Here is a 25,291-nt window from a genome sequence, read left to right as displayed (position 1 = left end):
AGTTGGACTTGCTATGAGGTAATGTCTTGCATTCCCTTTAGCCTAGAATCACCTCCCACTAATAATCCCATTTATCTGCAGGATAGCTATGGTGTAAACTTTTACTGTTAGCCACCCAGAGAACCTTAGCTATTGGGCATCATATAAATACTGTAAACAAAATAAATTGAGAACTAGACAATGAAGAAATGGCCTCCTTGCACTTGCTCCATGGCTCAGGTTAAACGCCCAAGCTCCTTTCAGAGCCAGCACACTGACTTCGCTCTTCCCCTGCACATCAGCTACGCCTTCCTCCCTTGGCGCAACATCCTTCCAAGGCCTTTCTCCCCTGACTCCTGGCTGCTGTACATCGTCTGCTCATTATTTTGTGCCCCATGGGAAACTGTGACCCCACCACTGCCCTTTCCCCTCCTTCTGGCAAACTCTCAGGCTCATCAAATTTGCCCCCTACTCTTCTCTCTCCGCTGCACACCTCATCACCTTTCACGGTGGCTCCCCACTTGCAGAAGGCTCTCCCCAGCGAGGCTCCCCTGGCGCCTTCATTGCATACCTTTAGGCACCAGGCCAAAACATTCCTCTTCCACCAGGTGTTTGGCCGATTAGCATTCTACAGCTTTTTAAATGTCCTTGGGGACGTGGGGTTATTGGTTTGTCTTTGTTTTATTACGCATTTTGCATGCTCCTTTTGTATTTTGTTTTTGTTGTGAACCACCCTGGAATCTTCAGGTGAAGGGCAGAATACAAATGAGATGATGATTATGATGATGATGATGATGATGATGAAGAAGAAGCCTCACTCACCTTTCTCAAAGGCATTCCGGATCTCTGATACCTGTGCTTGGGACCCTGGCACTCGAAAAATACCTTCATGCTGGAGCCCTGGGGAGAAGAAGAAGAAGACAGGTCAGGGGAGAGAACCCAGTCACATTTCCAGCAAGGAAATTTCCCCTTACTGCTGGGATCCACTCACTGCTCTGCACAAGTTGGAGATCCTTTTGAAACCTGGGAGTCTGGTCCACATCCCCACAGGGAAGAGGGGCTCAGCTTACCGTGGAGATTGATGAAGCGGATGCAGCTCTCCACGACAAGGGGGACAGCCTGGCCTGAGCTCTGGAGTTACGGAAAGGAAAGGAAAATGTCACAGAGCAGCTTCATCACAGAACAACCAGGACTGTGTGGACGCTCCCTTTCCACAGGAGCCCATCAAAAGCATAGAGCGTAATTTGGGGGGCAGAATTCAGCTTCCTGATAATCCCAGCTTTCATTTTTTTAAAAAAAGTTTCCAGCTCTCTTGATTGTGAATATACTTATTTACCATATTAATACAGTAATTACATTTATTTTCTCCCTTGGTCAGTATAGTGTGGAAGGGACATTGCCAGTTCAGCGTTTATCTTAGCCTTGGATTCATTACTTGGCCTTAGGCCAACCACTCTCCAGTCTCAGCCCCCCATCCTCAATATGGGAAGAGTAACGCTGACCTACTTTACAGGGCTGATGTTAGGAATACTAGGATAAGAGATAAGAAATGAAATAATGGAAATGCTATATATATGATTATTACTATTGTGAGTATTATTATTATTATTATTATTATTATTATTATTATTATTATTATTATTAATTTCCATAGTGTTCAAGCCCTAAACCTATTTCCCAGAGATGCAAAGGCACAAGCAGGTGATCTCTCACCTTCAGCTCTATAAAAAGCAAGGGTTCTCTCTCTCTGTCTTATGGAGAGAGAGAGAGAGAGAGAGAGAGAGAGAGAGAGAGAGAGAGAGAGAGAGACTACCAGCTAGTGCAGTGTAGAATCAGACTGCTGGGAAGACCTGGGTTCAAATCCCTCCCCTTTACCCTGCCATGATGCTTGGTGGGTCGCCATGGGCCAGCTGCTGTCTCTCAACCTAAGCTGCCTTACAGTGTTGCTGTGAAGGCAAAATGGAAAGCGGAGGAAAGAGAGGAGAGCCACCATGTGCACTACCCTAGGTTTCCTGACAAAAGGGTGGGATTTAAATGCAAATCATCAGATTCCTAGTGGCTGGGGCTGGTCTTCAGTGCCTTATGCAGCTCCTTGCCTCCCCAAGGTTAGCAAGACCAGAATGAATTGTGCACAATTTCCCTTTGCCTTCATGACTTCCACAGGCCAAATGAAGAATTATTATTATTTTCAGAGCAGTATACACAGCTCTGACCATGTCCCACATAGGAAAATGGCTCCACCCTGTCCAGAATATTATTATATAGCTCCAGGTTATGAATACATACCCACTCCTATTATTGTTATTGTTGTTATGCACCCTACAACAATGAAGAAGCAACTCTTACAGATGTGCAAAAAATAAATGCTAAGCAGGCATAAGTGGAATCTCTCATTTACATGTCATTCCCCTGCGCTGCAAATGAGAGAGACCTCTGAATAATGAGGAAGAGTCTTTACAGTCATGTCAAACTCAAGCTTATTGGCACTGACAAAGCAAAGAACAGTGTTATGGCCTAGAAATCCCACTAGATGGTGCCAGAGTGAATGCAATTCTCCCTCTAAGGCAGGGGTGATCTGGAGAGGACCAGGGCATGAACCATGGCACAACAGGATGTCAAACATTAACTTCCCTCAGTCCTGTCAGGCCACTTAGGGGTTTCCAAACAAGATACTGGACCACCATGAGGGATAGGAAGTTGGTGCCCTTTTTATTTTTTCACAAGAATAGGTCATGGGGCTGACACACTATTGTCTGCTCTTTACATGTGAGATTCAGTCCTGTATACCTGAAGGAGTGTCTCCACCCCCATCGTTCAGCCCAGACACTGAGGTCCAGCTCCGAGGGCCTTCTGGCGGTTCCCTCCCTGCAAGAAGCGAGGTTACAAGGAACCTGGCAGAGGGCCTTCTCTGTTGTGGTGCCCTCCCTGTGGAATGCCCTCCCAGCAGATGTCAAGGCAATAAACAACTATTTTACTTTTAAAAGGCAACTGAAGGCAGCCCTGTTTAGGGAAGTTTTTAATGTCTGATGCTGTATTGTTTTTAATATTCAGTTGGAAGTCACCCAGAGTGGCTGGGGTATAAATAATATATTGTTATTAGTATTATTATTATTAGTAGTAGTAGTAGTAGTAGTATTAAATATTGTTTGCAGGTGTGCATGGGTGGGGCTGCGGGTTCAAAGAGCCACAGAGCTGCCCCCACTGTGTGTCTTGCTCCCCTCTTCCTGGTAATGTCTGTGTGAAGAGATGCCCTCATGCTGTGCACTTCTATCCCTGAAGTGATGTCACACATGTTGCACATTGTACATGCTCTCTCAAGCTCACCTCCATGGGAAGGACTTGGCTTTAGGTACCAGAAATCAGAGGTGGAGCTTAGGTGATTTCCCCAAGCCATTCTGAGGGCTGGGGAAAATGTCCCCGACCGTCCTGGCCAGCCTTTCCCACCCGACTAAAGCTCTCCCCCCCCCCCCCGCCGCAATCTGAAGCACACTCTCCTCCTTCCATTTCAGTCAGTGGATTGGAAGGGGCCATCCACTCAGGGTAACATGTGGTTGCAACATGCAGTCACTATTCATCACAAGCGCAGGCCGAGAGCTCCCTGTTACAAGCAAACAAAGAAGAACAACAAAAGGAGATTGGAAGCAGCATGTCCAAAACACACAAGCAGGGAGGAGTGTCACACACATGCACCCGCAGGGATGCAGCTTCACACACCTCGGTGTGCAAAGCATGCACACATGCAAAGGCAGCACTTCATCTTCCCACAAACACTTGTGCACAAGTTACACACAACAAATATGTGCAAGCTCTCTTCACAAAAACTAGCGAAGCATCCTCTCCGTGCCTGTCGCATTGCTGGTCCCATCTGCTCTGCCTGCCCACCCCTGCCTGCCCACCCCCCAGTCATGTACCTGCTTCCGTGTCTGCAGCCTCCTCCTCCTTGGGGCAGCACGGACAGGAGAGACAGAGTCAGCAAGCACATTACAAGCAGTGGGAGCAGCGGGTGCGACTGGGAAGAGCCAGAGGCAAAAGCAGGGCCAGGGAGGCAGAGAGTTCTTGTACTAGGCAGAGGGCAAGAAAGCGGGGCTAGAAGGAGCTGGGCAGGAGGGCATAGCTCAGGGCAGCAGCCAGTACCTCCAAAAAGGCCTGCAGGTCACCCCCGAAGAGCTTGTGGTGGCAGCACGAGGGCGGGCGGGAACGCCGGACGCGCTGGGACTGTGGCCTAGAACCAAGGTTTGTGTAGGGTGGGGAGGAAGGAAGATGTCAGAGACTCCCCCAGAGCTGGAACTGGACTCCTTCCCATAGTTCTGCTTGGTTCCTCAACCACAGAATACACAGTGGAAGCCTTCACTGCCCCACTGGGCACAGGGGAAGGGGCAACACGCAGAGTGCCCATCTCTCCACCCCCAACACTGCCATGTGAGTATCCACCATTTTCATGACCCCTTCGGTTTCCTTTTACCTGGCCAGTTCTCGGTCCACAGCAGCACCTGGGAGAGCAAGGAAATAGAAGACAGGGAAGTTAGCACCTGGAGTCCTGGATCTCTGTGGCCATATCTACACCTCAAATTTATGGTGAAGACAAATGTACACAGCTTCATCAGCAAACATGTGATGGAAGCACCTCCACTTGCCATTTACAGCCTGCTCATTATCAGAAAGTGGAATTGCACAGATTGACACAAGAGCTAGCCAATGAAACGAGGCTTCTTCCTCTCCTGCTTTTTTAAGCAAGACTGTGCACAGTGCTGATTGGCCAGCACTTGTTTCAACTATAAAAGCCAAATTCTTCACTTCTTGGAATAGTTTTTATAGTGTTCTAAAACAATGTAAAATCCTAAATAAGTTTAAAATGCTGAATTTAAATGTGCCAGCTGCTAGGAGTTTGAGAAGGGTAAGAAAAACAGGCAGCCTTCCTAAAGTATGATTTGATGCACGCACTGGGTGTGTCTTTGAAATGAGTGGAGGTGAGGGAACAAAGCTCCTCTAAAAAGGCACCTCTGTCTTCACCCTGACGCTGGAATACCTGCAATCACTTTTCCTATAAGAAACCCTGGAGACAGCAGTTTTGTGGGGAGCCTGGAGGATTCTTAGCTCAGATCCTCAGTACTTCACAAACTCTTGGGTTTATTTGCAAGAAAGGCTGGCAATTAAAACAGGTATAAAACTACAGATAACTTTTGTACTCCAAGCCATCCCAAATTCCCATGCCTCATCTAGCCCAAGGCTACAGTGCCCAGACTGGCAATCTACTCCCCATGTTCTCACCCTTCTCTATCGCCTCCTTCATCTGGTCATGCTTTGCTTGTAGTTTGGTTTGAATGCTTCGTCCGGAGAGATATTCTTTGAATTTCTGCACAAGAGACACCAAGAAGTCTGTTATCAGAGAAGACAGCAGGGAGACCTCAGGCTCTAAGACAGAAAGAGGGGCTGGGATTACAGCTCTGTCCCTGGGAAGACCTGGAGAAGCCTTCCGGAGGCAAGAGGAAGAGAAAGGGACCTCACTTGGGACAGCCTTGCCGTGGCCAACAGGGGCATAAGTTCTGGTGGCCTAATCCAAAGTGGGGGCGGGGAGAGATCTCCAGAGCAGGATCCCCTGCATGACCGCAGCCTGGAAAGGTATCTGCTCCCATGTCAAATGCAAGGGGTCCTGTGCTTCGCTCTCTTGCTCTTTTCACTTAGGCACCACTTTCCATCACAGGACGTAGTGGTCTGGACTGCATAGGTGGGACTTGCAAGAGGCTGATGAGGAGCCAGGCCCACATTTTGGGTCATGGGGATTCACCTTTAGCACACCATCTATCAAAACGGCTTTGAACGTTCATGGTTCTAAGAATCTTTGGCTGTGTACCATGATGTAGAAGCTCTCCGTCTCCTGCTGGTTGGCCCGGCGCTTTGCCAAGGCCTGCTTCCCACCAGCGTCAGAGCCGGTAGACTTGAGCGACTCCGTCGACTGACAGCTCTGAAAGGCATCCAGTGCTTCTGGCTCCTCCGCTGCCAACAGGTCCACCAGGCTTTGCAGGGTGGCCTTCAGAGTCTTGTTTACCTGTGGAAGGAAGCAGAAAACTCTACACTGAGAGCCATTGACAGTGGAAGGTACCTAATGGACTGCTGGCACTTAACAAAGGGAATGCAATGTTCCCCTTATAATACTAATGAAGGAGCTGGGAGGGCGGATGGAAGGTGAATGGTTATCTTTCCCCTGCCCAATAATTGACCCCCAGCTATTCTTTTCTCAAAGGAAAAAAGCAACAAGAAGGAACCAAAACCCAAGTAAAGTCATGGGGGCACCTGACATTGGCAAATCAGTGAGATCAGGAAGTGCTATACTCCAGTAAATTATTATTATTATTATTATTATTATTATTATTATTATTATTATTATTATTATTACTACTACTACTACTACTACTACTACTACTACACCACCCATCTGGCTGGGCTTCCCCAGCCACTCTGGGCAGCTTCCAACAAAAGATTAAAAATACATTAAAACATCAGTCATTAAAAACTTCCCTAAACAGGGCTGCCTTCAGATGTCATATAGCTATTTATTTCTTTAACATCTGATAGGAGGGCTCCCATTTGCTAATCCTCTCCTTTCTTGTTTTAAATTGCTGAGACTTTTAGTTATGATAATATATTCATAAATTTGGCAAACTATAAACTAGCTAACTACTGCATGTGCCTCCCCGCTACCCTGTTTTATCACAGCAAATGTGGAGTTGGGACCAAGCATCTGCCCCCATGCTGCCTACCTAGAAACGTCTTAAGTGACATATTAGTCTACACACACATCCCCTGGGTCTTGGGTGGTGCAGTCCAGGTTAAGCTCCAGGCTTATTAAATGTGTACATTGCTTCCTGCTAAAAAGGAGCAGGGCTGTAGCAGGCAGAAGGCAGAAACCAGCGGGCTTAGTTCTCAGCAAATCCCACTGACTCCTATGGAATGTGGGACATGGTTCATTCATATGCTCTATATCCTGCTCTATCTGAATAAGATTCATCTCAAATATTGGGGGTGAGGAGGCTTAGTGGCAGAGCACCTGACTTGCATGCAGAATGGCCCTGGTTCAGACCCCAATGGGGTCTCCAGGCTGGGCTGTGCAGGACCCTGCCTGAAACCCTGGAGAGCCACGGCCTCCTTACTGGAGGTGGATGAGGTCTGACTTGATATAAGGCAGCTTCCTGTGTTCCTAAAATAAAAACCAAAGGGCTTGGATTTTCCTAAATATTCCACAAAGCCCCACAAAGCACCCTGTACAGCAGTGATTCTGAGTGTAGTTTGCAGCTGTTTGTACACAGTATTTGCCTAGATGGGTGAGTGACAACCTCCCCCTAGCGCTTCTTCCCACTGATCTCTGCTGCCATAGAGGAATCAAGAGCAGAGGGGAAGCAAAACAGAAAGTGAGGTCACCAAGGGAGAAGACTCCCCACCCCTTGAAATCCACTGGTGCCTGCACAGACATGGCTCACTTTCTCCCACACTAATGAGAAACTGCCACTCACTCCAAGAGGAGCACGCTTGGGGGAAGCAAAGCGTTGCATGGCTGGTGAGGGCGAAATCATGAAGCATCCCTGGCTCTCATCCATTCAACCAAACGGAACGCCAACTGTGAAATTTCTAGCTATTGACCTGAAGCCACTTCCTTCACCTCACCAAAAAGAAAGGAGATAGCCCCAGGACTAGAAAAGCACTAGAAAGCAACATGAAAGGCAGGAAAAGCTGCGTAATACAAAAGGATACCTTTCACTACTGCATTAAAAAAAAATCAAATACAGTTGGCCCACCAGGGTCTGTTCTGGGGGTCCACGCACAAAGGCAAAATCATGCAAAATCAGGAACCCCCAAAACTGCCCCCTCCTCCCCCCGTAAGGCAGAGGGAAACTTACTGTACCTTACAGAAAGGAAACCCTGGGATATTCCCAGAACCCTTGCGATGCCTTCCCAAATATGAGCAAGGGCTCTGGGAGCATCCCAGAGTTTCTTTTCTGACAGGTAAATGACCACGCACAACTGCTTTTTAAAAATGTATATGTGATTTTATATCATTTTAGCTAGTTTTATCTAGCTGAGCTTTAAAATTTTGTAATTGGTGTTTTTATCTTGATACGGGTCATTGACCGTAATAAAATGACTTGACTTGACCTTCCCAGAGCCTGGTAAACAAGGAAAACCCACTGGGTGCGCAGGTGGTGGGGAAATAAATAAATGGAGACAGAGGAATCTCAAGTCCCCCCCCCCCCTTCATTCATTCATTTATTTCTCCACCCCTTGCAAAAGGTTGTGGTAGTGGGTGTAAAGTGGATGTAAGTTGCAGGCCCTCTGCTTATGGTTATGTGCTCATTTGCGCTTAGTTTGAGCCAGTACTCAGCCCTGTGGTTTGTCCTTAATGCTTCTGAAGACATGCAGAGTGTTTCCAGATCACTACTGCAGCCTGAGTGAGCAGCAGGGTTGTGGTGGCGGCTCTGCCACTCTGTCTGAGACTGCTACTCCCCAGCAAGGAATTCAGCCTAAATGTGTTTTCTTTAAAATGTGAAGCCATGATTTAATGTTTTGTCTTTGTGTGGAGGAGCATTCAGTCAGCTGAACCCCAGCCTACAATCTGAAGACACTAGGCCTATGTCTTGCACAATATTAATCCCAGTTCGTCGCCACCAGAATCCATGGCTACCATTTGGAAATTTCTGGGCTCAAGCAAGTCAGAGGAGAGGGGAGGGGGCTTGACTTTGTTCTCTGCTGACACTCACCTCATCTGTCTCCAGGGTGATGGCATTGAGACGGGACTGGAGATGCTGGAAGCGGGAAACTAGTTCATTTCTCAGGGGACCCTCGGCCCGGACCTCAGACACCTGAAGATGGCAAGGAGAGAATAAGTACCAGACAAAAGGGTATGTTCTATAGGGAGCCAGGAATGAGCAGCCCCTTACCTCGTCGCCCTCATGAGGCTGGTAGTCAAAGCACAGGGGAGGACAGTAAGCTGCAGGGTTGGCCTCCATCAACCTGGACTTGTCCCCCAGCGGGTCCAGGGCATCAATGGCTCCTTCAATGGTGCACAGGCCCTGCTGCCAAGCCGCTTGGGCCCGGGACTCAGCTGCTAGGTAAGTCCTCAGCACTTTGCCCAGGGAAAGGTGGAAGCCAAGGTCAAAACACTGGGAAGAATGAGACAAAAGAGACACCCTTAAAACCACATTTGCCCTCATCCCTAAAGCGAATTGTCGAATGGGTTGGTCAACTCTGTTTCTGAAAGATGTTCCTGTACCTTAAATAGCTGCCTAATGCAGGAAGGACAGCAACATACAGCAGGCACAGCTTTACCTGTCCTGATAGCTCCATGATGAAGGAAAGCTGCACCTGTTGAATTTCTCTATGCTATGCAGCTGTTTACAACCAAAACGTCTTTATCAGAGTCTGATAATATATGTAACATAACACACAATGACATTGATAACACAGTGCAAATTAGGCATTATGCCTGATTTGCAGGACAGGATCTGGAATCTTTTTGGTCTAGCTTTTTTCTTTCTCATGTTCTAAAGGCTAGGAATCCTATAACAGTAGAGGAAGCTGAGATGAACAGAGAAGTCATACCCTTTTACAAGCCTACTCCCCCAGTTTATGTTTCTAACCTGACAGCAAAAACTGCCCGTATATTTTCAGAGGTCCTCCCTCTCTGTAGAACTAGAAACTTGGGCTAGAATTATAAACTGAGAGCTAGAAACCTGGTGTTTTCAAATGAATGAAAATTACTTGCTAAGGTAGCATATCACCTGCTAAAGACACGGCCTTTTCAAGCACACCCGCCAAGTACCCAAGGGGAAGGCATGGCAAAGACACTGGCGCCTCTTGAAGTCGCTTGACAGTCATACTCCTTTCTCCCTCCACCTTCCCAGGAATCCTGGGAACTGTAGTTCCATGACAGTAGCTGGGCAGCGCGAACAGAACTCTCAATGTTCTCACCAAACTACAATTCCCATGATTTGACCATGATAGTTGGTATAAAACCAATATGCAGTTGTTATGTGGACATCCCCTTAGTGACGGAAAGAGTAAAAATTTGTCACAACACAGAAATAGCCCAACTAAATGCATGGCACTGATTTTTGTAATGCCAAATTTTATGGTTCTTGCACCAGCTTGGGTGGAGGACGGACTCACGTCTATCAGGTCAGCAACATCGCGCACATAATAGTTGCTGATGGCAGCATTGGCAGCGTGCAGACTCAACAAGTAGTCGTTCCGGGCCTTGGCACATTTCAGCTTGCTCTCCATGAACTTGGACTGTCTCTGCAGGGGTTAGAATCATAGAATTGTAGAGTTGGAAAGGACCCCCAGAGCCATCGAGTCCAATCTCCTGCGATGCAGGAATTTGTAGGAGACTCAGTTAGGCTCAGACTGCAGCCAGCCCTCCCTCCCACCAGCTCCCACCTTCCCCAGTTAGAAACCCAGTTCCTGTGCAGGATATGTTCTTTTCTGACAATGGCAGCAATTTCCCCTCATAAGTCTACCTGCTTGCTAGCATCATTCCTATAGCAATAGCTTGACAAACTGTTGAGCTAGATAAAAAGTAGCTTTGCACTATCTTTATTGGTTTAGGTAGACAAGGTGGGGAGGATGCAAGAGACAGTTAACTACCTCCTGCTTCAAATTAACCCCTTTAAGATCCTCTCATCCCAACATCCTAATATCACATAATCTTCCCCAATGGGTGCTGCATGTTACCTAATAGTAATCCTCACTGAACACAGTAGGACTTGTACTATAAATCTGCTAACCATGGAGGGGAAGGACAAGGAGATACAGATTCATGGTAAAGAGCCACTCATTGATGGATTTATCTCATCTTCTTCTAAAGCCATCACTGCTTCTACAAAGATTCAGAGTTGCACTGACATCAGAGAATGATTCATTGGTTATCTAAGTGTATTACAAGAACTGTGTTTAAGTTGCAGAGTATGTAACCCATGTTATTATCCTTTTAAGATATGGGTTAGATTTTGTATAAAAACAGCCTTGGGAGATGGCCCCAGCCAGTCTGTGCCAAGGAGCATGAGGTCACAGAGCAAGCGTGGGGCCGAAGCAGCTAAATCAGCCAGTCCCCACGGAGAAGTGGCCTGTGGCCTGGAGCTCACTGACTGACATGAGGACTAATGAGCAGGAGTCCGCAAGGGGTGAAGACTTGCTCCACACTTTCTGCTGTGCCTGTGAAACAGAGAATGAAGATCAGCTACCACCCACCCCCTGCTCTTCTGAGGCACCTTGAAAGAGCTGCCGGGGAAGGATGGGGCTGGTTCCAGGGGTTCCTGGCTTTATGCACTTTTCCTTTTACGTGTGGACCCCTGGGACCAACCATTGCATGAGATGTAAGTTACCTGTAGCCGTGCTATAAATCTTTATTATTATTTTTTAAATTAATTTATTTATTTTATACCCTGCCTTTTCCCCTGGCAGGACTCAAGGTGGCTTTCAAATAAAAACAATAAAAACATATAAACCCCTTTTAATGTGCCAGCAGTCTTAATTTAAAGCTCATCCTGTCTCTGGCATCATCTGACACCGAAGTCTTCTCCACCACGAGCTACCAGGAAATTCCAGAGTGGATTGGTGACAGCGGAAAACAGGAGAAGCACTGGGATCTAGACCTCTGTTGACAAAGGGAAGCCGAGGGAATGGGTGTCCCTAACAGTCCCTCAATATCTCAAAAGGACACATTAGATTAGATTTTAAATCTGTTTAAAAGGCAGACAATGAAGTTAAACTATTTAATAAACAGACTGGCCTACATGAGCAATCCTATGCACACTTATTAACTTCCACAACATTAATGGGCTTACTCTAAAGTAAGTGTGCATGGATCTGTAGTCCTCATTATTAATAGCCAACTGTTACCCCAAGAACCTTCTGGAATACTTAGAGAAAGGCCCCCACCTCCATGAGGCCCCCTCCCCTACCTTTTCCAGCAGCCGCTCCACTTTCTTGAGGGAGGTGCGACGGGGGGCCTTATCCAGCCCTGCCCCCCCGGGGGACCCCCCAGGGTCAGAATGCCTCCCGCCACCGCGCTTCTCCTCTTGCCGCTCAGCCTCACGCAGCTTCGCCTCTGCGTTCAGGCAGTCAATGCGGTACGTCTGGTAAGACTTCATGGCCTGCAGGGACACAGTGGGCATCAAAAGCAGACGGACTCACAGCAGGAATGTCCAGCCAGGAGCCCCAGGTCTGGCCACGCAAAACTGCATTCCAGCCCCCTGTGCAGCCACAGCCCAGGGCCAAGAGTCTTTGGAGCAGACGCAGACCAGGGGCAGAGAAGGTCCTCACTGTATAGCCCCCAAGTGGCCTTGTTTAGCTGCATTCAATGTCACCTGCCTACCACACTGCCTTCTTCTGCAATGTCAGCAGCACTGAAAAATCCGTGGCCGGAGGTGGCTGCCGCTATGGAGGAGCCGGACTGTTCATGGGAAGGGGCCTGAGCTCCGTGGCCGAGCCTAGGCCTTGCGCTCTCAGGGCTCAGGGATAAATCCCCGACAGCCCCAGGTGAAAGGATCTTGGGAGCAGGACTAGGAAAGCATAGCTGTCAACTTTTCCCTTTTCTTGCGAGGAATCCTATTCGGAATAAGGGAATTTCCCTTAAAAAGGGGGGAAAGTTGACAGCTATGCTAGTAAAGGAGGTGAGGACAGGTGACCCCACCTAGGCCCAAAGTCACCCCCTCCCCAACCAGGCCTCAAAACTGTCCAAAATTCCTTTTGTCTTCTAAAAATCCAGAACAGCTTTTCTCTGCTCTTCTCTGCTTTTCTCACAAGATGCTGTGGCAAGGGCAAAACCGTTACGAGAAGGCTTCAAAAAGCTAATGAATAGACAGCTTTCTGTTCATGCTCAGAGGAACTCATGGGCATGACTCCTGAGGGAGGAGAAAGGGGAGGGAACTGGAAGGGGAATATATACTCTGTGCAAATGACTGTGAACCCGTGCATGTTTTTGTGAACTATCACACTTGCTCCTTCTACCAGTTCATGGATGGTAGAAATAAAAGCTTTTTCTCCGAAACTATTCCTTGAGTGTCTGTTGACTCCCATCTCCCTTTCCCGAGCACAATATTTTCCCCACCCGAGGGCAAAGCCTCATAAGGCTACACTAGGAAAGACCTCTCTGCCGGACAATAATGCTTGTCCCTAATGACTATTATATAAATAGTCATAAATAATATAATAGTTGCCTGCAACACTCATGTAACCACGCCATATTGTTGAAATGGTAATCAAGGTGGTGCTGCATTCTCACCCAAGTACAAAAGACCATTAGCCTGACCATTTTCGAAGCCACGTGACGTGGTTTGTATCAGGAACCCCATTATAGTCTGCAGGCTAGGATTGCCCCTGTTGAGCTACCTGTGAGAGTGCGCTCACTCGGGCTTTGAAGCCTGGTCAGTGGAGCACCAGCATCATTAACTTATTTGTACGCTGATTTTCCATAGCAAACAGAAAATTTAAAAGGCAAAATATATCAACGAAATGGAAGTAAACTGTCATCCAAATAATAGTAGTAGGCCAATCAAAACTCCTCATACTGATAAATATTCTATTAGGAACAGTCCTGATCTTGGGGACCCGGGGTCTGAGCATGCACATTCCCCCTCCAGATTTGGATAAAGCTATCCGTGGTCACAGTCTGGCCTCAACAACATCAACACATTTCACTGCTTTAAAAAAACTGCAATATGCACCAAATATCCCTAGAAGAGAGATGGGGATTTTGCCCTCCAAACTCAAATGCACTTCTAGCAAATACAAAGACAACCACAAACAAAAGTCTTTCCTGGCCCATTGCTGCAAGAACCGCCATCACTGGTCCTGTACTGCAAGAGCCCAGAAGGGTAGTGGTCACCGGTGGGAGATCTCGCTTGACACTCACCATCTGCAACTCTGAAATTGCCTTCAGTAGCTCGTCCTGCATCTGCTGCTCCATCTCTTTGCTCTGATCAGGGAATATAAAGGTGAGCATGTCAACACAATGTATTCTATGTGTGTCTTGAGATTCTGGACAAGCACAGGAAAAAACATGGAATTTGGGACTGCAGCATGCTGAGAATCTCAGATTTTATGTTTAATAAAAACAAGTTTCTAATCCTTATAGCTGTGAAATAAGTTTGCAGTTGTGTGACTAAGGCTTAATAAATATCAGCTGTGTGAGTCTTTCTAAGCAGGCAATCCCGCAGTCAAAGGGCAGGACTTCAGTGTATATATTACCATAATTGACCAAAATTACAGAATTCAGCTTTTCATTGCTGAGCGCATGGGCTACCTTGGTGCATATTTTTAAGGTGCAGGTCCAGAAAAGATCAGTGGTAAACCATAGTTTCCACTATGTGACAGTGATATCCAAACTCAAGTGATTGTCCAGTAGTCAGAGTTTACACACACACTCAACTTGAGAAGAGCCTAAATACAAACAACATACTAGGCCCAGAAGGTATGGTGGGCAACCGTGACACTACGCCCCTTCCTCCATAAGTACACCCTGCCCCCCTTTTTATTGGCTCTTTGCTTCTACATCCATGTTTGAGATCCCCAGCTGCTGTTTTCCCAGCTTAGGGGCTGAATAAGGGAGGTGTTTGCCACAGTCGCCTAGCAAACAAAAATGGTTCCCAACCACTTCTGAAATTAACCTGGAAGTAATTGGGGAGCATGTAGTGGCATAGATGCTGAAGACTCACAGAGAGGCTTTCTTCTAAGACATTTCCGTTTTAAAGCAAACAAAATAGCTGGCTGAGGACAAAGTGTGGCTTCAGCAGGGGCTAAATTCCCAGCAGCTGCCACCACATGGCACATTATTTTAGGCCTGGCATCCTGGGAAACAGCTCATTTTTTCTTTCCTTATCAGGAACCTGCCCTTCTATCATCCAGACTACCTACCTTCCGAGCCAGCCTCCCAACATCTTCACTGATGTGCACCAACCGCAGTGCCAAGTGGCCTGTGTAGATTTCACTCAGTGCTCCGTGATCCCGGCTTGCCTGCCGCGTCTGGTTGAGAATCGTATACCAACAATTCAGAGGGGATGGGAGATTTTGGTCCTTCCTGCAGGGAAAAAGCAGAGATGCTTTTTAATCTTTGACTAGATGAACTACCCACCTCTATTGTGCCTTCTCCTGGTCTCTCCTAAGCCTCTGATTCTTTTTATTTTGTTTTGTTCCACCACTATCTAAATTTGAACTGTAAGCCAGGGATGGGGAACTTGTGTGACCCTTCAGGGATGTAGATGATGGTCAGAGATGATGGAGGATGGAGTCCAGCAACAAGTGGAGGGCCATGGGCTCTCCCATCCCTGTTGTAAACTCTCCAGGGCAGTGACCTCTCTTTTACTTATGTCTCCTTTTTCACTTGTTGGCATCCGTCTGCCTCAAGAGACAATGGAGTGTGCCTCCAGGGGTGAAATCAAACCACTGTGTTAGCAGCACCAAAGTGACCTCCCCGGGGCACAAGCCTGGGCAGTGTGCATGGAAGTCCTGAACTGACCAGATGTCAAGACTCCCCTCTCGGCCTTGCTGACATCGTCCAAAGGAAAGCAGAGCAATATATTTGGCAGAAGCTTGGCTGCAGGAGTTGTCGGAAGGAGGTGTACAAGGCACCATCCAACCATCTTAGGGCCTCTACTCCAGATCTGTGTAGGTTTTACTCCTTAGCCTTTTCTTCTCCCAAAGATATCCTGCAAGGCAGTAGAGGTTTATGATCAGCGTTTTCCTGCTCCTAGATGGGCTACCCTCCCAGATTGACAGGCCCATCCACCCTTTGATTGTCTTTGCATGGTCTTTTGCTTTAAAAATATTTATGAAAGCCTTATTGGATACAAATGTTTTAAATAAATAGCTGCTTTCATGTGCAGTGACGACACTCTGTAAACTGTAAGTTACATAATGGTCTCCTGTTGTCCTAGCAGGGTATTTCCAATAATATTTTTAATGGATTATCACTATTCATTTTGTCACCACTGATCACTACTTGATTCACCCCCGAAGCTTCACTCTTGAGCTTCATGCAAACATCCTGATGGACTGGTCAATGAGGAGGAAGTGTAGGAGGAGCTTGGGAAGCTGGAGGTCTCTGATCCTGGAAGGAGCCCAACAGGCTAGGAGGCCATGGTCAAAACTCACAGGAGGACTTGGACCCTGAAGAGGGTCCCAGTGGTGTAGACCTGAGGGAAGAACCAAGTGTATTGCCAGAACAACAGCCCTCCCCAGTGCCATCAGATACCCCAAGCATTACCTTGCAAGGCTTTGGCCCTGTCTCTGGCACCACTCACTGTCAATAAAGACGAGAGCCTTCCTCCTTAGGGGAGGCACCTGGGGATAGCTCTGACAGTGAGCTGTTTCTGAAGATGCAGAGGTGACTGTTCCAGTGTGAACAGACACACTGTGCTCAGCCTACTCAAAGGAATGCCCCTTGCTTGGCTAGTCGCAAGTCAAGCCTGCCCTGCTCTTCAAAAAGAAAGCACAGGTCATGTGTCAATTGTTGGAACTGCAGTTTATGGCCAGCCATGTATCCTACCGCTTTGCTGTGCCTTATGAACTTGTAGTTCAAGTTCCAAGTCTGATAAGGAGAGGCACACACAATGTCACACAATTCACTGGTGACAGCTGCTCCTCAGACATACCTACACCACAGGCTAAAAACTGGTTTGGCTGTCAGTCCCAAAATCCAGGGCACTTGCAAATCAGTAACAGAATTATCAGCACCCTTCCTAAATTACAATTTCCAGGATTCACTGGCGGCAGCCATAGTGGTCTAACAAGTGTAAAACTAATATATAGAATCATAGAATCATAGAGATGGAAGAGACCACAAGGGCCATCGAGTCCAACCCCCTGCCAAGCAGGAAACACCATCAGAGCACTCCTGACATATGGTTGGCAAGCCTCTGCTTAAAGACCTCCAAAGTAGGAGACTCCACCACACTCCTTGGCAGCAAATTCCACTGTCGAACAGCTCTTACTGTCAGGAAGTTCTTCCTAATGTTTAGGTGGAATCTTCTTTTTTGTAGTTTGGATCCATTGCTCCGTGTCCGCTTCTCTGGAGCAGCAGAAAACAACCTTTCTCCCTCCTCTATGTGACATCCTTTTATATATTTGAACATGGCTATCATATCACCCCTTAACCTCCTCTTCTCCAGGCTAAACATGCCCAGCTCCCTTAGCCATTCCTCATAAGGCATCGTTTCCAGGCCTTTGACCATTTTGGTTGCCCTCCTCTGGACACGTTCCAGTTTGTCAGTATCCTTCTTGAACTGTGGTGCCCAGAACTGGACACAGTACTCCAGGTGAGGTCTGACCAGAGCAGAATACAGTGGCACTATTACTTCCCTTGATCTAGATGCTATACTCCTATTGATGCAGCCCAGAATTGCATTGGCTTTTTTAGCTGCCGCGTCACACTGTTGGCTCATGTCAAGTTTGTGGTCAACCAAGACTCCTAGATCCTTTTCACATGTACTGCTCTCAAGCCAGGTGTCACCCATCTCTCCCTGTTAAAGTTCATCTTGTTTGTTTTGGCCCAGTTCTCTAATCTGTCAAGGTCGTTTTGAAGTGTGATCCTGTCCTCTGGGGTGTTAGCCACCCCTCCCAGTTTGGTGTCATCTGCAAATTTGATCAGGATGCCCTTGAGTCCATCATCCAAGTCATTGATAAAGATGTTGAATAAGACCGGGCCCAAGACAGAACCCTGTGGCACCCCACTAGTCACTCTTCTCCAGGATGAAGAGGAACCATTGATGAGCACCCTTTGGTTCTGTCTTGTTTATAGTGTAATTCGTCTCACTCCCACCATATACCATGTGAAGTTAACAAGTATAACTTTTCACAGAATGCCAAACGCTGAGTTACTGTTCCACTTTCTGTTGCCTCATCAGAGTGAAAAGATTTGGCCATCTACTCTGCAGGAGCTGCTTGTTAACTATGCAGGATCCGAGTTCTCTCTCAAAGGGTGGGGATGATGTTGCTGTGGTGGCATGGGACCAGTTATGCACCAGCACAGTAATGGGGTAACCTGGAAGTATCGTGATGAATGTGATCTTTTGGTTCTTTGTTGTAAATATGGCTATATAAAAAATAAGGTGTCAGGGAATTCCAACAAAAACAGAAATGCTGTTGTTGCCTTCAGTGTGCAAATGATTTGTAACTGATTACATTATCCCCCCCCCATTTGCACTGCATTTCTTTTGCATTGTAACAAACGGGGTAGAGTAACATAACAACAATGTAATTTACATAATTTGTGTAATTTATGTAATTTATTATGTCAGTTAGTTCTGCAGTGAGAAGAATATTGTAGGTTTTTGCAGAAACTGAACTGCAGTGGAACAGAAACGGTGTTTCATATGATGATGTGACGGGAAACTCAGCCAGACCAGAGTTTGGTGATGCAATGCCTCAGAATTCCACCAAAATGCTGTCTGGAGCCTCTCTCTGGTTGGCTGCAGGTACAGCTAGCTGTGGGGGGAGCAAGAGTCCCAGCGGAGAATGGAGAGATGCCATTCTTGGCATTCAGCTGGTTAGGAGTTTAGCTCCTGAACTGTGTAAGATCCACTCTGAGGAAAACATCAATATCCAGAGAAGGAAGATCAAAAGACAATGAGTGGAGTATACAGACAAGACAAGAGAAAAACTAGGAAGCTGAACTGGGGACAGGAGAAGAAAAGGTATGAGGGAACACTCTACTTGGGTCTCCATCCAGTAAGAAGGCTAGAGGTCTTCTAGAAAGAGGAAAATCCCAAACCAGTTGGAAGGGATGTGATGACCTCCTGGGCCTGTTACACTGCTAGAGGAGCCTAAGAGGTGAGATTTATAGAAGGCTGAGAAACTGACAAAAAGTGCCACCTTGTTTAAGAACCCAAATATTAAGACCTAAGCTGGAACACCTATACAATTAGCTTAAGAAACTGAAGTGAAAATAAGCTGTGCATTTGCCAGTATCTTCCTCCATTGCTCACCCCCACCAGAAACAGTTTTAAGAACGCATTTTAAAATGATAAAACAATCACTCAGACAAAGGCTAATTCAGGCATTCCTTGATGTGTTGTCAGTGCAGAATGCCTCATGTCTTCTCAAAGGAAGGTTATAATAACTTCAGTTCTTAGAACTTAGTATTCCAGTAGTCCTGTCCTCAGCTCCTGCCCCCCAACCACCTCCGCAATTCCCCCACCATCATTGTCCTGGGACCTCCTCTGCCAGCATATACCCGTCTCCACCTGAAGTTCTGGTGTTCCTTGGAACCACGAATCTTAGCCGAGAAGCGCTCTGACAGCTTCTCCAGTCCCCGGGAATACTCTTGCTCCACCTCCGCCTTCCGGCGCAAGAAGTCGGCCACATCTTGGAGCAACTGCTGCCGACTCTCAGCCTGGGAGTCCAGACCTCGGACTTGCTCCCCCATCTGCCAGCGCATTTCTGAAAGAGAGGAGCAAAGCTATCAGCATCTGAACTGCTCTAGGATACAGGGTTCTCAAATGCTCTTTGGGCACATCCAGACTGCCGCTGGTTTGTGGAAAGGAGTCAAGCCTCCTGGAACTTTACGCTTTCACAGTTAAAATGGGTCAAAGCACTCTGTTACTCTAGCATGACTTTCCAAAAGAATCAGATTTATTGCAGTTTGGAAAGTTAATAGGAAACCATGCTGTAAGTAAACATAATTATGCCCAGTGTGAACCACATTTTGTAAGCCTCCCCCATATTGTTATTTATTGCTATTGATTGCTATTTAAATTAGAACCACAGATTCAGTATTAGAATTACCGTAAATAAGAAAAGTTAGAAATAACTTGTTTTATGGAGGTGATTTCAATCTAATTAAATTGAGGCTCCAATAAACACCGTAATTTCACAAAATCACATTAGTGAAATTTGTTAACAGTAACTTCGGGCTGAAAATCATTACAATTTAACAAATTTAAATATGATTTTTCATATTTATTTCACTAAAAAAATCAAAATTACCCACATGGGATTAATAAAACAATTATTCACCGTTTGTAACAGTTATGTTAATGACACGTGGGTGATTATGATTTTACAGCATCTTGAAGACTAACACTTTAATTATGGCATGAGCTTTCTTTCTTTTTTAAAAAATGATATTTATTATGAGTTTTAGAATTACAGAAAAAACAGAGAAGAAAAAGAAAGAGAAAAAACAAAAGAGAAACAATCCACAATCAAACAATACAGATTGATAAAAATCAAAATAAAAAAATAAAAACAAAGCACGTAACACAACACAATCAAAAGGCAAAAATAAGCCACAAAAATTTAAAAACAAATCTAATATTCTCAAATCCTTATCTGTCATTACCTTCTTTCTTTGACCTCCTCACTCCTCCCTTTTTTTCTATCCTAATTGTTAATAGTCACAGCAAATCCTTTCCATTTTTCATACTATTCTGTCATTACATTACCTTAATCTATTTTAACCTTATCTTACTATAAAAGACCCTAAAACTTAAAACTTAGATCTTATTTATACCAATTTCTCATAGCCATAAGATGTTCTTACATAATTCTTTTAACATTTTTTGCTAAAGCCAAATAATTTCATTCCAACATTTTTCTAACATTCATCAATTTTATAGGGCAATCCTAATAAAAAAAATTTTTTTCTTCCAATCTTCATCCAGCGTCTCTTCCTCCTGGTCCCGGGTTTTGTCAGTCCTTTCTATCTCATCAATCTAGCGCATTAACCTGGTAATCTTATGTCCGAGGCCCTTAAGTCTCTTCCATGTCCCTTCCGCGGCTTTTCTTCATATTTATACCTGTACTTTACTTTGTCTCCTGCTCCTTTCACTCGTGGGAACTCCAACTTGACAGTGTTTTTGACCCTTCTCGACAAATCAATCCCTTTTCCATGCTCCACACTAAACTCCATGTGGTATTTAAAAACATGTTTCAAAGTCCCTCCAGAATTAAGAGCCCCCACAACCCCAAACATCTCACGGCCCATTGCCAGACTTGAAAAGTCCATACATCTCTGCATAGGGGGGTCTATCCAACCCCCCATTTCCAAACCAAACCAAACTTTATCTTTCCAAATCTGGCTTTTTCCAAGTTCATTTGTCAGCTCCAAGTACTCATGTTTCTGCTGGGCCACAGCTCCCTCCATCTCTGGCGCCCGAGGTTCATCAACATCCTCTTCCCTCATCTGATCTATCAGAGCACACTCCTGATTTAATTTCTGGGTGGGCTCTATATAGTTACCCACTACCTGTCCGAAATTTCCGATCACAGCAGTCATTAAGTCCGTCTTCTCATGTAGCTGTTCCAGTAGGGCACTTGTTTTGCAGAAAGCACTCATCAGAGCTTCTGAATACATTGTTCTGCAAGGTCAGAAGTCTATTCCCATGATCGTAATCTGTTGCAGCTGTAGAGCTCCCCGATTCAGATTTAATAACAGTTTCACAGGCTCCCTCTAGGGGAAGAACTTCTATTTGTTCTTTTCTTTTAGAGGCAGATCTAACAACAAAGTTTCCTTTTTCAGATATTTTGTCAATATTTGTTCCTTTAAAATGCAGAGAACAATGGAATCACTATGTTTCTCTTCTTTTAACTATCTGTCAAAGACGTTTGTCTCTGGTCAATGAGCTTCCCAAAGAATGTCAGTCCTGACACCTGGGCATGAGCTTTCTTTTAGCTTGTGCTGTTTTATCTGTGTAAGCTGCTTGGAGTCCTGAACTAGGATAAAGGCAGGATATAAATAATAATAATGATAATAATATGTATTAGCTTATTCCAGAGCCCTGTTCTGATTCTGAGATGCCGAATTGTGACCAATGTGTTTAGAATCTGATTATAACCAGTTCTAAGCTGTATATGCGTAACTGAATTATGGATTAAGTAGAAGCTGGCAAATGTGGCCTCTTTTTTGCTCTTCAAAATATGGCAACCCTATACAGTGGTGCCCCGCAAGACGAATGCCTCGCAAGACGAAAAACTTGCTAGACGAAAGAGTTTTCCGTTTTTGAGTTGCTTCGCAAGACAAATTTCCCTATGGGCTTGCTTCGCAAGACGAAAACGTCTTGCAAGTTTGTTTCCTTTTTCTTAACACCGTTAATACAGTTGCGACTTGACTTCGAGGAGCAACTCATAGAACACAGTGTATATAGTAGCCTTTTTTGAGGTTTTTAAAGACTTTGGTGATTTTTGAAGCTTTTCCAAAACTTCTTTTGCAGCCATTTGGTAAGTTAAGCTTTTAAAACTTTTTGGGGGGGGGTTGGATTTTGGGTTGGGGTGTTTGGAATTCAAGGACTTGGTGTTGGGGAGGGGTTTGCAAGAATCTGGAAGCTTGTGTGGTTTTTTTCTGCATTTTTATGATTTTTTGTGACCATTGGGGCACTCTATTGTTTTTTTTAAAAAAAACTCTGGGTTTGAATTTCTGTGTGGTGGGTGGCTGGGGGAACAGTTGGGGAGGGGTTTGCAAGAATCTGGAAGCTTGTGTGGTTTTTTCTGCATTTTTATGATTTTCTGTGACCATTGGGCCACTCTGCTGTTTTTTTTTATAAAAAAAAATCTGGATTTGAATTTCTGTGTGCTGGGTGGCTGGGGGAACAGTTGGGGAGGGGTTTGCAAGAATCTGGAAGCTTGTGTGTTTTTTTCTGGCATGGGGAGGCTGCCAGTTCTGATGTTTCTGCGGCTGAAGACTTTGCAGCGGAGTTCCTGGAGGTTGTGAAGACGGAGGGCTACGTTCCACAGCAGGTCTTCAACTGCGACGAGACTGGGCTGTTTTGGAAGAGGATGCCCAAAAGTACTTTCATCACACAGGAGGAGGCCAAGTTGCCTGGCCACAAGCCCATGAAGGACCGTCTGACCCTGCTCTTCTGTGCCAACGCAAGCGGCGACCTGAAGATCAAGCCCCTGCTGGTGTACCACTCGGAGAACCCATGGGCCTTCAAGAAACACAAGGTCAACAAGGAGCGGCTGAGTGTCATGTGGCGATCCAACAGTAAGGCTTGGGTCACACGTGTGCTGTTTGTGGACTGGGTCAATCTTGCTTTTGGCCCTGCTGTCAAACAGTACCTGCTGGACAACGACCTGCCGCTGAAGGCTTTGCTTCTGATGGACAATGCTCCTGCTCATCCTAAAGGCCTTGAGGAGGACTTGTTGGAGGAGTTCAGCTTCATCAGCATCATGTTCCTGCCGCCTAACACCACGCCACTGCTCCAGCCGATGGATCAGCAGCTCATCGCCAATTTAAAAAAACTCTACACCAAGGAGCTTTTCAGGCGATGCTTCGAGATGGCTGATTGCACCACCATCACCCTACGGGAATTCTGGAAGGACCACTTCAACATCGTCACCTGCTTGAAGATGATCACCACGGCCTGGAACGGGATCAGCCAGAGAAATTTGAATTGCGCTTGGCGCAGCCTGAGGCCGGACTGTGTGGCACCAAGTGACTCTGATGCACCAGAGTCAACAGTGGTGCAGGACATTGTTGTCTTGGGGAGGACCATGGGCCTGGAGGTCACAGAGGAGGACATCAGTGAGCTGGTGGAGGAGCACGACCACGAGCTGACCACCTAGGAGCTGGTCGAACTGCAGGCAGAGGCTGCGCAGGAGCAGGCCTCGTGGAAGAGGAGGAAGCAACTGAGGAACGGCTGTCCTCCAAAGAACTGAGGGACATTTGCCTGAAGTGGAAGGATGTGCAGGCTTTTGCACAGCGGCACCACCCTGACAAGCATGTGGCGCATGGCCTTGTGAACACTTTTGATACGAGGGTCATGTCGCCTTTCAGGGAGGTGCTGAAAAGGCGGATGAAGCACCAGACCATGGACAGGTTCTTCAGCAAGAAGCAAAGAGTGGAAGAGGAACCTTCTTCGAGTTGTCCCCCAGAGTCTTAGAAAATGTACTGTACACTTTGTTGATTTTTAAATGTTTTTCTGTCATGTTTAGAAACTTAATTTATTGTTCCTTCAATTTTTGAAATGCTCTTTACAGTATGTGTGACTTTAAAGAGCACTTAATAAACTCTTTTTGTACCAAATTTGGCTTTGTTTGGACTTTTTTTGACCATAGGAACGCATTAATTGATTTTCAATGCATTCCTATGGGAATTCGTGATTCGCAAGACGAAAAATTCACTAGACGGAAAAACTCGCGGAACGAATTAATTTCGTCTTGCGAGGCACCACTGTATATTTTTACTATGATTATAATTTTAGCACCAACTTTTGTTTAGGTTGCTATGAAACTATTAAACATGTATCGATGAACCTAACATACATATTTTTAGAAAATCACGTCTCAGATTAAGATAGAAACACCACGGTTTGCTGCACCTGCCTGCCGAGTGTAACAGAGCAAACGAGATTTGCTTCTCATCTGCATAATATCTGGTATGAGTGACTCCTAATGACTTAGGCCTGGAACAGATCAGAAGTTCCCCTCCTTGCTCAAATGAACACGTACAAAAGCCAAGGTTGGGAAAAGGTCCAGGCAAGAGAGCTCACACCTCACATGAGGAAGCATATATGCAGGTGAGGAACCCTGCCAGTTTTATTTGGCCTGAGGACATGTGTGCATGCTTTCACACTCATATTCTCCCTCTCTTGCCCACGCTCACATAGGCACTCAACTCTCCAAACAGAGGCACATATTCATACCCTCACTTTCCTAACTCTACCCAAAGTGCCAGCTTGGTTGGAAAGTTAAATAATGAAACAGACCAGATAGGAAAGTTCTCTAACACCTCAATGTATGTTGGCAAATTTAAGCTAAACATACACCAAAACCTTTCCGCTACTACACCCAGTGATGATGTGCAAAGAAAGTCAGCTGCAAACACGTTCAGCTCCTAACGATTTGCGTCTTCAAAACAATGTTAGCTCTCTTGACGGCACCTACATTTTTAGAGATAGCATCAATATAAAAAATGAAATGTTACTACCAGGGGCGCCGACTTATAAAAAACATTGGGGGAGCCCGCGAAAGCTCATGAATAATAAATAAGCTCATGAATATGCAGATAAAGTGGCGCCGCCTCCTCGTGAGCGAATAGGGGAGAGCGTGCTGCGCCTATTATTCAGCTCCGAAGGAAATTGGGTGGAGCTTTTGCTCGGGAGGGAGGGCAGGAGGCATGCAGCCCGACCCTGTGCATTTTGGGCTGGGGGAGGGGCGGCGGTGGCGCTCTGCTGGAGGGGCGCCTGAGATTATTGGGGGGGCAGAGCCCCCCCAAACAAATTTTTGAGGGGGCTCGGGCCCCCTCAGGCCCCATGGAGTCGGCGCCTATGGCTACTACTAGTTTTAAAACTTTTGCCAGCAGAAGGATTAAAGAGAAGGCAAACTTTTT

At 46.1% G+C, this 25,291-nt stretch overlaps 1 protein-coding gene across 4 annotated transcripts in view; it reads right to left on the bottom strand.

The window, feature by feature from the left end:
• Positions 1–25,291, bottom strand: part of ARHGAP4 (Rho GTPase activating protein 4) — a 45,105-nt gene that overhangs the window by 10,044 nt on the left and 9,770 nt on the right. For 2 of the 4 annotated variants that reach the window (XM_081175920.1, XM_081175922.1), the window contains exons 2-14: positions 19,209–19,404; positions 14,884–15,046; positions 13,883–13,945; positions 11,931–12,122; positions 10,138–10,266; positions 8,910–9,131; positions 8,730–8,831; positions 5,831–6,025; positions 5,248–5,332; positions 4,442–4,469; positions 4,114–4,201; positions 1,050–1,110; positions 802–879 (exon numbers count right to left, since the gene is read on the bottom strand). In XM_081175920.1, coding sequence (XP_081032046.1) covers positions 802–879; positions 1,050–1,110; positions 4,114–4,201; positions 4,442–4,469; positions 5,248–5,332; positions 5,831–6,025; positions 8,730–8,831; positions 8,910–9,131; positions 10,138–10,266; positions 11,931–12,122; positions 13,883–13,945; positions 14,884–15,046; positions 19,209–19,404 — 1,602 coding nt within the window. Of the gene's footprint in view, positions 1–801; positions 880–1,049; positions 1,111–3,890; positions 3,919–4,113; positions 4,202–4,441; positions 4,470–5,247; positions 5,333–5,830; positions 6,026–8,729; positions 8,832–8,909; positions 9,132–10,137; positions 10,267–11,930; positions 12,123–12,343; positions 12,570–13,882; positions 13,946–14,883; positions 15,047–19,208; positions 19,405–25,291 lie in introns of those variants that run through there. The other 2 variants (XM_081175921.1, XM_081175923.1) reach the window with 2 other exon arrangements.

Source organism: Podarcis bocagei (genome assembly GCF_964188305.1).
Source record: "Podarcis bocagei genome assembly, chromosome: 17".
Classification (NCBI taxonomy): Eukaryota; Metazoa; Chordata; class Lepidosauria; order Squamata; family Lacertidae; genus Podarcis; species Podarcis bocagei.
This window is presented reverse-complemented; position numbering and strand designations above follow the sequence as displayed.